This window comes from Callorhinchus milii, unplaced genomic scaffold (assembly GCF_018977255.1).
Source record: "Callorhinchus milii isolate IMCB2004 unplaced genomic scaffold, IMCB_Cmil_1.0 Scaffold1, whole genome shotgun sequence".
Lineage (NCBI taxonomy): Eukaryota > Metazoa > Chordata > Chondrichthyes > Chimaeriformes > Callorhinchidae > Callorhinchus > Callorhinchus milii.
The window spans coordinates 32,080,428-32,093,150 of record NW_024704742.1 but is presented as its reverse complement, the minus strand read 5'-3'; the positions used below and the strand labels follow the sequence as shown (position 1 = coordinate 32,093,150).

The following is a 12,723-nucleotide window of genomic DNA, read 5'->3' as shown; positions in this document are numbered from 1 at the left end:
CCTGTAAGCCAAAGCCCTAAAGCTTGGGGTAGTCCTAACTGGGCAATCAGTGGTACTTTCAATGGCAAGATCTGCAATTTTAGTTGGTTAAATTCAAGCAGTTCCCCACTGCACATTCTGGGGTCCACAAACCTTGGCTCTTGCGAACCTGCGCCTAATACTCTCTAGAATTAGGTAAGCAGGAAGTGTCCCTCTGGAAAGAGAGTGTGCATTCCCCACTCCAAATCCAGGAAATTCCATGTGTAGGTGTGATGCATGGAACTCTATTTGGTTTGGATACTCTTAAGCACGGTGATGAGTTTCCACATGTGTCAGTCCGACTGGTTGACCAAAGAGAAAATCATGTGAGGTCAAAAAGTACCTGTTCTTTGTAGAAAATTATTCCAATCTATATTAATGCCTTATTATCGAGCGTTCGGTTTATTTTACATTGTTTGCTTGCGTTTAGGCATTAGCCTGGCTCAGTTGGTAACATAGTCCCAAAATTTGTGAAGTCCTGTAGCTCAGTGGTTAGAGCATTCGCCTCGCAAGCGAGAGACCTGGGTTCGATTCCCGGCAGGACAAAATGCGGGCAAGTTTCCTTACTCCACACGCCTGTTTACCCAGCAGTAAATACCCGGTTGTTAGTCAATTGGCCTGGTTGCCCTTCTGGGAGTTTTTTAAAAAAAAAAAATTGGTCATTTCAATCCACAACTGTTTGTGGGATACTGCTGTGCACAATTGGCTGCCATGTTTCGCCCACAAAATATACAGTCACTTCACTTTACAGTATATTCTGTGAAGTGCTTTGAGACGTCTCGAAGACGTGATAAGACGCCGTATCAAATGCAAGGATTATTATTATTCTCTGAAGCAGAAGGTTGTGGATTTTACTACTGGTCTACTGGTGGCTTTTGCACCTCGCTGCAACATTAGTTGGGCTTGGCATTTTAGCTTTATTTATTTTCTTGGCGGTGCAAAGGAAATAAAAATAAAGGACTGATACCTACAAATAGCAATTCAAAGTTAACTTATGTGGAAAGCACTTCATCTGGATTGAGCTACACTGGCAATGTTCAGTCAGGAGTTCTATTTTAGATTTGTGGGTGCATATGTTTGGTAAAATACTTAACTTTGTTCCTTGTGCACAGCATTGATGCCTACAGGTCCCAAAGAATTAAACCCACCGAGCGTCCCCCAGTGAAACAAATCATTGTCCGCAAAGAGGATGTTACTCAAAGACTTGAGGAAAGGCGGGCAGCAACTCCAAGTTCAGTTAATATAAAACAGAGGATGAAGGTAACTTTAATGCAGATTAATTGCTACCGAATGCTAAAACATGGTATTTCTAAAGAAACACTGTCAGATTCCTGATGCCACTTCCATGTTAAAACGGGTGGTACCGCTTGCTTGGCTTTAACTTGTTGGGGTGCTAGATTTCTTAACTGCTGACAATATAAGCCTCGCGTTGTGACCTTTGAACAGTCCATGACATCGTTAATTGTTTGTTTGTATTTTCTGTCATCCCAAGAATCTGAGCAATGACATAAATATCCAGCAGAGTGTTATTCACCAGGCCAGCCAGGCTTTAAACTGCTGCACAGATGAGGATCATGGGAAAGGATCTCAGCAAGAAGCTGAAGCTGAGAGGCTGCTACTTATTGCCAGTAAGAATAGCCAACTGTGACATTTAATCTCTGAACGTGCAAGCTGTTTTGTTACAAGGAAAAGGGAAAGCGTACAGTGATATATATACTGTGATAATATATTTAAGTTGTGTTCATAGGTGCTGTTCTTTGAAACCTGGATTGAAGCCAATTGTGCCCAATCCATCAGTATTTGTTAGTTTAATCTGCTGAACATTTTTAAAAAAAGCACTAAACTAGCACCAATTAAAGTAAGGTAGTGGGATATCCTTCATTATTATCCACTTTCACCTTGGCAGGAAATGTGAGCAATATTGAAACACTAGTTTTAATAATTCTAATTTTGCTTGTTAACTGTCAATCTCATTTATTATTATTGTCTAGATGCCAATGCATTGCTGGAGTGCATTCTATTATCTGATGAGATGTTAAACCAAGGTCCCACTTGCTTGTTCAGGTGGATATTAAAGATCCCAGGGCACAACAACTTCATGCGAGGTGGCATCCTGGAGTGCTTAAACACAGAGAAATTCCTTTCTCTCAAACCATTTGAAAGGAGAAGGAAATTTCTCCTGGTGTCAACAATCCCCCAAATAAAATTGGTCATTCAGCCTATGGCTGTTTGTGTGACATTGTTGTGTACAACTTGGCTGCTGCATTTGATTACAGAATACACAGTTGCTATAATTTACAGTAAATCTTGTGATGTGCTCTGAGAAATCCTCCCAACGTAAAAGGAGTTATATCAAATGCTGGGATTATTATTCCAATGCAATAATGTACATTTGCTCCACTAACGATGTACATAATTCATAAGATTAAGTACTATTTAAAAATGTAATTTACCTTTATTCTTTGACCATCGTTTGGTACAGGGAACTCTGGTTATAATGCTCTTCACTTATAGCACTGCCTCGCTAAAAGGCAGGTGGGTAATGAACCCAACATTTTATGACATCAAAGCATGAAAATATTGCATGAGAGGGTTAAGTTATGCATTGTGAAAATGCACAACCTAACCTATTGCTGCTGGTAAGTTAGTTTATGAATTGCAATAGTAACCAGACGCTTTCTCTGCATGCACAGTGTTCCTCACTGATGTCACTGCTGATGTCTTGCATCTGCAAGTGCTGACTTGCAGTGCCTGTTTTGTGCCCTCACTTATGACATGGATGTGAATTTTCTGGATCCCAACAATCACCCTATACCTCATTTTGTTTCCTAGCCTGCTTTCTAAACACGAACAGAGTACAATTTTAAGGAATTGATTCCAGTTTCTTAAATATCTTCTACCCTATTTGTAGAACTATAAATTCCATTCATCAATGGAATGTTTTCCCAAGATGAGTTGTAAACATTAAATACATGGTAGAATTCAATCTCATATTTAAGTGCTTTGAGATGTACTCCTGACTTGAAAGGTGCTATATAAATGTAGAGTACTGTACATTTTAAACTCCATTATCATGGAATAAACTTGTTTCATAAGGTAAGTGGAAACAGTTGTAAAACCAGTTGCGATGATTTTTATTAGGGTTTTGGGCTGCTTGAAAATTCAACAGTCTTTGCTGATGTTTTGGAAATACATCTGTTAGACAAGCCAGGGAAACAAAGCATAAAACCATTAAACATTTCAGAGCATTCGATCGTAGAGCTATATAAAATATTTTGTGCACACATGTGCATACAAATAAATGATGACTGTTCTTGCTTTGCATTATAACCAAACGAGGATTGAATTATTCATTCAGACCATGCACAGTTACACATTACTTAGTCAACCTTGCTGTCTGCTTGCCCTTTCGATAAACCAAATTGTGCATATTCCCTTGGGATAAACTAAATTAAATTCAAATCAAAATTTGGGTCTCAGTTGCTAGGCATCCCTTAATTTCCTGAATGAAATGCGGCACGATTCTCCTGCCTTCAAAAGGCAATAGAAAAGTATGCGTCAGTGCAGTTAACATTGTGCATAAATAATTTCTCAGAGGACCTCAAGCTTTTTGTTTGATTTTGGCACATAGGTGAGAGACGAATGGTACTTCTTGCTGAGCTAAACAAACTGAAGACTGAGGGAGCGTCTGCCCAAAAGAAAGCTGAATCTGCTGCTAAAGCAGTTGGTGACTTTGCTCCATCACGAGGCTCAATTTCTCTGTCTGAAATCCGTCTTCCTTTAAAGGCAGACTTCATCTGTTCAACAGCTCACAAAACAGGTAAGCATGTTTTAAAATGGAAACTGATATTTGGAATATGGCTTGGAGCTACATTTGGAACACTAGGAAACTGACTATAAGAGCTGCTCAACGTCTCAAATGCAAAATAAAGCTTTCTTCAGAAAATATGGATATATAATTCCTTGAGGATTTTTCCCTTTTTAATCCCCTCTTACTCTTCTTTGTTTTCTTTCTCCCCTCCACCCCACCCATCCAATTGCAGTGTCTATCATTAACCAGCCATGACCAGGGCTAGTTCAACATTGGCCAGTTATTAAAATCAGTACTTTAGACAAGTGATAAAATGAGCATTTTCAAAGTTGGCTGTTTGTTGGTACAATAAATAATTTCAAACATAAAACTTGGGATTCAGCATCTTTGAGCTGGTTTTGTTCAAAGTGCAATACTTGCAGATAGTAAGACTTTAGATCTGATTATAACATCTGTAATTGCAGAAGAGTAGGTGCAATATTGTGAAACATTGTTCTGGTTTCATGATAATTTTATTACAATAGATCAAACAACATTCAAGGCAACTATGCACAAAAAAGCTAAAACAATTTTTAAATTCATCAGGGGGTGGGTAGTCTGTTGTTTGTCTAGCTATTTATCATTGTTTTGTGCATTAAACACTAATTGGAAAATTAATACATTATAACCATTTTTAAATCCAGGACTTCTGCTTTCAGAGTGCTTCCAAGCTGTTCTGTGTGAAACATGCTATATGAATTCATGTTGTCCTGTACTTAAATTCCTGACTTAATTTATAACTTTGCCTTTTCATCTTTTTCAGATTCAGCAAGTTTTTATTTTTTTGTGCTGATTAGAGCTGGAGCTCTAAATATGGTGGCCACACCATTGGCTTCTACTCAAAATGCAGTTAGTGGCGATGCTATTACTTTCCCTACTAAGTTTACACTGTAAGTAACATAGTAACAGTCTGAATAGCTGAATTTTTTTTAATTGATAGGCTTGAAGCCTGCAATAAATTATATAACTTATTTGAGTGTGTGGGAGTCTCAAAGAGATTTGCAGCTTGTAAATGAGGGATGTGATGTGGCTCACCCTGAGGAAATTCGCTTGGATACCGACCTCGTGGAAATTAGATTTCAAGTAGAGCTCCAGAGGGCCGACCGAGGCATGTTCCAGGATTCACTATGGTTACGAATCATTTTGTCGGACACAATTCAGACTTCATTACTTGCACAGTCCTTAGAACAGTACATAGTTCTGAACAAAAATGATTGGAACTGTCCACTTTTTAATTTTTTTAATTAGCTTTTTTAAACAAAATATCTGAAGTGAGAAATGCAGTTGACCCTGAAGTCATACATAATAGAATGCAATTAAAGGCTTGGGTTCCATTAACTGTTCACTCCAAGAAAGAGTAAAATGGATGCAAACTACTGAGGTCCCAGAGTATATGGTTTGGGTTTCATGCCTTTTTTAAAACATGATCCTTATTCTTACCATTGTTTTAGGAAATAAAAAGGTGAACTGTCACTGCATTGATCATTAGCAACTATTACTGTGTTTCACTAATATTTTAAAAATGTATATTAGAAGCAGAATCATTGAAGTAATTCTGACTTTAAATTTTCCCTATTTCTTCAGTTATATATACTTATGCGATGTACTTACCTACACAGAATGACCAAGTCAATCATCAAATATCAAAATATGTTGACATCATTGCATTTCAAAGCATTTCGATAGCTTTGTGAAAAGTTACTGGAACAATTTGTAAATGTCGTTGATTTTCATCTGCAATTTCACCTTGGGCATTTTGTATTAACATTTTTCAGGGTAATCTTTAACATATCACACAGTTGAGGGGGACAAAATAATTCATAACTTCAGAGGAAATGCCTTTTATATGGCACAGAAGCAAATATCAATTTGATGGTGTCAGAATGGATTGGATTTACTTCTGCACTATGTGGGGGATGTTTCCAGTTTCAATTGTTGTGTTCGCTATTCAAACTGGTTAATATAATTGAGAGTTCTAATAGAGTTTATTGTTCTCATATATTACAGTTTTTATCACTGCCCTTTTCTCATTGTTTGTTAAAATCTTCATGTGAAATTGTCTCTTCACAAATGGCAAAGTATCTAAAATGTGCATTTTCAATTTTAGGCAAGATGTCTCAAATGATTTTGAAATTGAAATTGAAGTTTACAGTCTGGTATGTACACAAATAAATATCAGGATTACTGTACAGTATTTAAAATTCTTTTGAAATGCTAGGAAATATTTTGTTCTACTTATTTTATTGATGTTAAATGTAAGGATTAGCAGTTAGCTTTAAAATCTGGCTTGCCAGGAGTTAGTATATTTTATTAGAGAATGTTGCGAGTTGAATGTATCTGTATTTGTGTAAAATGTTTCTGTTTTAGGCACAGAGACAGGAGATGAGTTCTACTGACAAGAAGAAAAAAACTAATAAATCTAAGGTAAAGCCACGTTTTGGTGGAAATTTGTTCTGAACATAAGAATTTGGAAATTTGTACAGGACTAATCATTCAAGACTCATTTCTTCATTATGCTGATGTAGGTGGATAGGGAGGTGGGAGCATGTAAAATATGAGTGCAGCACAATCATGAGATTTGATTAAATCTGAAGTAAATGCTGTGAGGGGAATCAGTTGAGCAATGCAAATGTTTTTCCTGAACTATGATAATGTAGTGAGGTATAACTTAATTGTACACCTCCCCTAACCACACAATCCCCTCAAAATGGCTAAAGGATTTGACATGAATATCTTGCGTCCTGAAATCTGAGGATTTAAAATGTAAATTTGTGGAGTTCATGCCAAAATTTATAAGTTTCAACACTTTTTTTAAAAAAAAAACCCTGATAGATTCTATCTGTAAAATATTTTTAGTCTTCATTGGAAGATTTGTTTGTAAACTGTTTTTTGAAGAGTGATTATAGCCTCTGATATCACACTTGCTATAGAGTTTGCGTTTTTGAAATCTGCCAACACTTGAAAATGATTTTTATTTCTATAGTTTATGTGCAAAGCCTCTGCACTTCATCTGGGAATATATCATTACTTTCAGGAATTGATTTTCTCTTTGGTATGATTCATTTTTTTTTAGTAAAACCTTTGTGGATGCTTTTCAGCAATCAAACTCTGATATTATCTGTCTTACACTGTGAGTGGGCCAATAGTCAGAGGTGTTTTTATTTCTAGATGTGCACTCCAGTGGGTTTGTTTATTATTGTCCAAAGTGATGGATGAATGTCAATTCACACAGCATGATGGTGATGGGCTCTTTTTCTTACACCAACATTGATAGATTTTTTTTGTAAAGTGGTTCTATATTTTGGTAGGGTTTGCACACCTATTAATTTAACAGTCGTGTTTGTAGCGTGAGATTGTATCAACAGGAGGGCAAAAACATGGCTGCCATTAGTCTGACTTACAATTCATTGCCTCTTCAAATTCTGATAAAAATGTGACTTTACACGGACTTGGATCATCCTTTGTCTCATAGCATTGGGATTGAGTTGTGGTTTTAATATATGTGAAAAAAAATTGGATCTCAGTGGGATGCTAGAATTGGCCAACAGACTAAGGTTGAGAAAAATCATCCGAGTTCCTATGTATCTTTGGTGTCCTTTAACTTCACAACAAAGTTTTGTATGGTTGACCATTACATAATCTAGTTGAACTATAATGCTCTGTATCCAGGCTTTGCACATGAAAAATCACTTGGATTAAGTGTAACAGTGGAGTCCTGTAGCTCAGTGGTTAGAGCACTCGCCTCGCAAGCGAGAGACCTGGGTTTGATTTCCAGCAGGGCGAAACCTTGGCCAAGTTTCCTTACTTCACACGCCTGATAATAATTCCTCAAGAAAAAAAACAATACTCAACTGGATACTGCTGTGTGCAATTGGCTGCCGCGTTTCGCCCACAAATATACAGTCAATTCACTTTACAGTATATTCTGTGAAGGGCTTTGAGACGTATCGAAGACGTGAAAAGCGCTATCAAATATATTTTTAATTTTATGTATATGCATGTGATCTCATTTTGTTTTCCTGTTCACATTTTCTTGAGATAAAGGATGCACTGTATTGGTCAGTGTGACTAAAACTGTATTGTTTCTGATATATAGGGGCAGGAAACCTCTACTAGTCAGGCTTGTGATTGCTCTCTTTTCACCATCACCATTAGGTTTGTTAACTGTTCATTGGTGGCAGATAAATCAAAGTTAATATGTGGAAAATCACAAAACTGGAAGTGTATATTTAGTTCCAATCTGTGACTAGAGATTGGACCTAAAAGCTCAAGAAGGCAACCCTTTGAACTAGCTGTTACATGCAGCTATTGGGAATGCATTAATGTAGAACTACTGACCCACTTCAATAACCAAAACATTCTTTCCACTTTATCTTCAGGCTATAACTCCAAAGAGACTACTTACTTCAATCACAGTAAGTTTAATCTATCAATTTTGCATGGTGTTTCACCACACTTAAATTAAAATGAGCAAGTTACATATTTATTGTTGGTCCATTCCAATTTGAAGATATGTTTGGCTGGAAGAGGGTTCATTTTATGCTGGGCGGCTGAAAATGTGTTGGTGGTCCAAGGTTTGGGTGGTTCTAGTGCATGGCAATCCACAACTGAACTTTCTCAGTAGAGTGGAGTGAGCAGATTTCCTTGTATCTAATCACTTTTTTGGTCAGCTGGGTATGTGGCAGGCAGTAACCCATCCAAGCCAGATTGGATTACACATTTTCACTTAAACATTTATTTTTTTCTGTTCAAATTGTGAGGGGAATACAAGAGTCCTTTGAAATACAAGATATTTAGCACCACTTGTTTATTCTCCATATGTTTTGGAGTAATGGTATCCAAAAGTAGGGGTGGATATTGTTCCCAAAAGGCAAGTTTTAGTTTTACATCTCTTCTGTGTTGGTTCAAAGAAGGAAGGGCTGAAGATTTTCCCACAAGGAGGGAATTCAAGTGAGTCCTAGTCTAAGCTTGGTGTATTTCAATAAACCTCAGCAGCAGCACAAGCCTGAATTAAGACATTGGATTGTTCTTTTTCTGGGAAACCAATAGAAGAGGAGAAAATATGTTAAAGTGATTTAAAAATCTTTTTGCACAGTTCTGTTTAATGGATTGAGAATTAACAAATTCTACTGTAGATATGTTTAGAGATCATTGTAACAAAATAACTAATTTTGTGATTTTTTTTTATCAACAGAAAAGCAATATTCATACTCCAGGTAAGTTGAAAGTTTTTTTGCTATAAATTGAGATACTTTGGGACAATGTAAATTTCTCTTGTGACAAACTAAGTCTATCCAGCCCAAATCACTGAAATGCTTCCTATTATAAGTGCGAGATGAAAGATTTGATATTATTAATAAGAGATTTAAGGACCCCTGCATACTGTATTTACTGTAATCAGCCAACCGAAATTTAAAAATTTAGAATAATTACCGACAGGATTAAACCTCATTTGCAACTTTAAAACTGTTCTATAAAGTAATTTTCTTCTTCAAATGAAGCAATTTCTCAGCCCAATTACAAAAAAACTTGATATTCTGCCTGCTGTTTGTCTGCTATTTGCAACTGCAACCAATATTATCAGTAAATTTATTTGTATCCATGACCAAGTTTTTCCAATAAATCTTTGGTTGAGCAATTTTTAGCCTAATGAGGAGGAAAGAACAGATGTGCGGCGTATAGTATAGTTAGCTTGAATGTAACTTCACAGCAAGAGACACATTAGGAACTTGATCAAATGGTTGATTATATGTTTACATGTCTGCACCTCCAGGTCTCATTGATAATCCCCACTGGCTATTCAACCATAAAAATGCTTTGGATTACTGGCCTAGCTTTGTTAGATGTATCTTTTCCATGCTAATTCAGCCCTATAAAGACAAGTAATTTGGAGGTAATCAACCTCTTCTGCAACAGGATAAATTATGTACTTGCATAGCTCATCTGAAATGTGGACTTTACAAGTACATTGCGATAATCACAAGCCTTACATGTCTTATTTCATTGTCATTGAAATGTCCCAAACATATAATGACTGTATTTGTAGGTGAATGACAGTCAATTTGCACACAATAATGTCCCACAAACAGTCCTGAAGTGAGTGACCAATTTTATCTGGGGGATTGTTGCCCAGGATGCTGGGAGAAAACCCTTCTCTTTACAAATAGTGCCATGGGATCTTAACGTCCACCTGAACAGGCAGACAGATCCTCGATTTAATGTCTCATCCCAAGGACAGCATTACTGGCAATGCAGTATTCCCCACAGAATTGCACTCGAGTGTTGCACTATTACCTCCAAGTTCCAACATGGGGCTTCAACCCACAATTTTCTGACTCGGAGTAGAGAGGACTACCAACTGATCCAGGCTGACACCTGATACAGGTTGTTGATGTTCACCAATACATTCTACAGAAATCTCATCATAAATGATTGAGGCTTGGGAAGGCCAATGTTCATTGCATTTCCTTGTAGAAACCTCCAGCATCTGGAGCTGGTCATTTTACTGACATTAGGGTTTCTTTTGGTCTGGAACTTAAGATGTAACAAATGGGTATATTGTGCTAGTTATTCTATGGTAATTCCATGAAGGAGAAGTCAGTTTGGTCAATGTTTATGGATATTTTGTTTTCCTCAATAGCTCTGTCAAGTCCTGGAGGCCCAAATGCAGTACGCTCAAGTAATTTTGTCATGGTCGGATCCTACAAGATTGTGCTTTCTTCTGTAGGAAATACAAAATTCCAACTGGATAAGGTTAGAAAACTGGAGACTATGAACTGACTAACTTTCTCTTGAGACTTTCATGCTTTAAATACTCCTGATGTATAATGTTCAACCATTTATTTGGGAGCGAATCATATTTTTTTTTTAAAAAAATTGAAATGAAAGTGACTGCAGCTGCTTGCTACCCACAGGGATTCTACAATATGAGTTGCTGTTATTGCTAATTATAGCAACATTCATTGGATGGGACCACCCAGCACATTACTGAGATATGAAGTCTTCACTGTTTAATTTCATCTATCTCTTCAGCAATCATCCTCAAAACACTTGGTAGTTGACAAGGGTTAGTTTGGAGAGCAGAGTAACTTAAACTAGTGGCTATGAGCCATAATTTCTGGAATGTGATACCAAAGATTGGAAAGTTGATCTTGAATTAAACCGTTTTTTGAAACGGTTGCTGTAAGTATGTAACAGAGCTTATAAATAATGTAGATTCATATGAAAAGAGAGATGTACAAAGTACATTAGTTTGAGATGAAATGAATATAGGAAATCTTAAATAAAATCAAGATACCTCAAATGCACAGCAGGTGATCAAGTTTATGTTTCAGATGTAACCCTTCATCAAAACTGAATGTAAATTAACTATTTTAAGCATTTTAATGTAAGAAGTTAAGAACTTCATTGTTCTCAGGATGTTGCTCTAATTCTCTACATTTCCATATTCAACTATTTGCTTTAACATATTCTTTTTGAATGTGCCAGAACTGGAGAAGTGGCTTGCTGATGCCTTGTTTTATTTCACTATTCTAATATTCACAGTAACCATGCAAACAGCATGCAGAAGCTTTTGCTTTAAATGACCCTGGTATCTCTTACCTTCTAGATAAAATTTGAAGGTCTGGACAAGCAGTTACTGGGTGCCTTGCTTGCCTTGTTAACACAGTTCTTGTCCATCTATCTGCTGTGCCACAGCTGTCTCGTTTTCAGTGATTTTGCAGCTTTTACTGCTTTTTTGTGTTGCATTGCATGTTGCTGCTGAATGTGGTTGACAGAAGAAAGTGTTTCAGCATATGCTGTGTTTTAATATCTGAAATTCATTGAAAAAGAATGCAACAAATTAAACCCTCAAAGATCTTATTCGTGTATATATAATGTTAAGTACCTTTCCGACAAAGAACATGCTCAGTTCATACAACTTGTTTAAAAGTTTAACCATATAGTGGCTTAGATGCTATCACTTAACTGTTTCTGGTGGCAAGATTCCGACAGTGTGAAACAAACAGCTCTGGTCAGACAACTAGTTGCTGTTTTTTTTAAAAAAGTAGTGTAAATATTGGAGGGGGCAGATGTTTTTTGAGAGAATACTTGAACACTATTGCTCTTATCCTGAAATATATCATTTTCTGCCTCAGTACTTGTTAGGTTTCCATGGTTAACCACTATTGAGAACTTTTTCTCGTCTATTGCTGCATTAGTACTTTTAATTCCATGTCCATTGGACAGATTCTTGCAGGTGATTCAGCAAAGGCTTTGTGTCTGAATAATACTAGCTTGTGTGGTGACATGGTTTCCTCACCGATATAATGGCAGGAAATGGGGTTGCTTGTGGCTTGCTTTCATATAGGCATTAATTTGATTTGAAAGTTAATTGCTTCATTTGTGTTTTATTTTCTTGCTTAATTCAATCAAAACACTTAATAATAATAATCCTTGCATTTGATATAGCACCTTATGTCTTCGAGACGTCTCAAAGCGCTTCACAGAATATACTGCAAAGTGATTTGACTGTATATTTTGTGGGCAAAACGCAGCACCCAATTGAGCACAGCAGTGTCCCACAAACAGTTGTGGATTGAGTGACCATATTATTTTTTTGAAGGGATTGCATAAAAATAATAAAAAGCGAGTTCCTATTTACTGCTTGGCGAACAGAGGCGGTGTGGAGGAAGAAAACTTGCCCAACGTTTCTCCCCATTTAGTTTTAGTACTGAGTGCCCACTTGGTGTCAAATGGAGTTTCAGAACAGGATCATAAAGGCTTATCTGTTTTTTTTATGAAGAGTTATAAATATCAGCAAAATTTCTATAGCTTGTGGACTTTAGGATCTGGTGAACATATTGCTGTAGTAC

General features: G+C 36.7%; 2 protein-coding genes and 1 non-coding gene across 3 annotated transcripts in view; 2 read left to right on the top strand and 1 right to left on the bottom strand.

The window, feature by feature from the left end:
• Positions 1–12,723, bottom strand: part of LOC121849966 (acetyl-CoA acetyltransferase, cytosolic-like) — a 236,732-nt gene that overhangs the window by 179,743 nt on the left and 44,266 nt on the right. The gene's annotated exons all lie outside the window — the stretch shown is intronic.
• LOC103176270 (anillin, actin binding protein) overlaps positions 1–12,723 on the top strand; it is a 37,427-nt gene that overhangs the window by 18,894 nt on the left and 5,810 nt on the right. The window contains exons 13-21 of the mRNA XM_042337147.1: positions 1,131–1,278; positions 1,511–1,646; positions 3,650–3,838; positions 4,632–4,758; positions 5,976–6,024; positions 6,236–6,292; positions 8,248–8,283; positions 9,063–9,084; positions 10,509–10,621. Coding sequence (XP_042193081.1) covers positions 1,131–1,278; positions 1,511–1,646; positions 3,650–3,838; positions 4,632–4,758; positions 5,976–6,024; positions 6,236–6,292; positions 8,248–8,283; positions 9,063–9,084; positions 10,509–10,621 — 877 coding nt within the window. The remainder of the gene's footprint in view (positions 1–1,130; positions 1,279–1,510; positions 1,647–3,649; positions 3,839–4,631; positions 4,759–5,975; positions 6,025–6,235; positions 6,293–8,247; positions 8,284–9,062; positions 9,085–10,508; positions 10,622–12,723) is intronic.
• On the top strand, positions 493–564 carry trnaa-cgc. Its single transcript has one exon. It is a non-coding gene; the product is annotated as a tRNA-Ala (tRNA).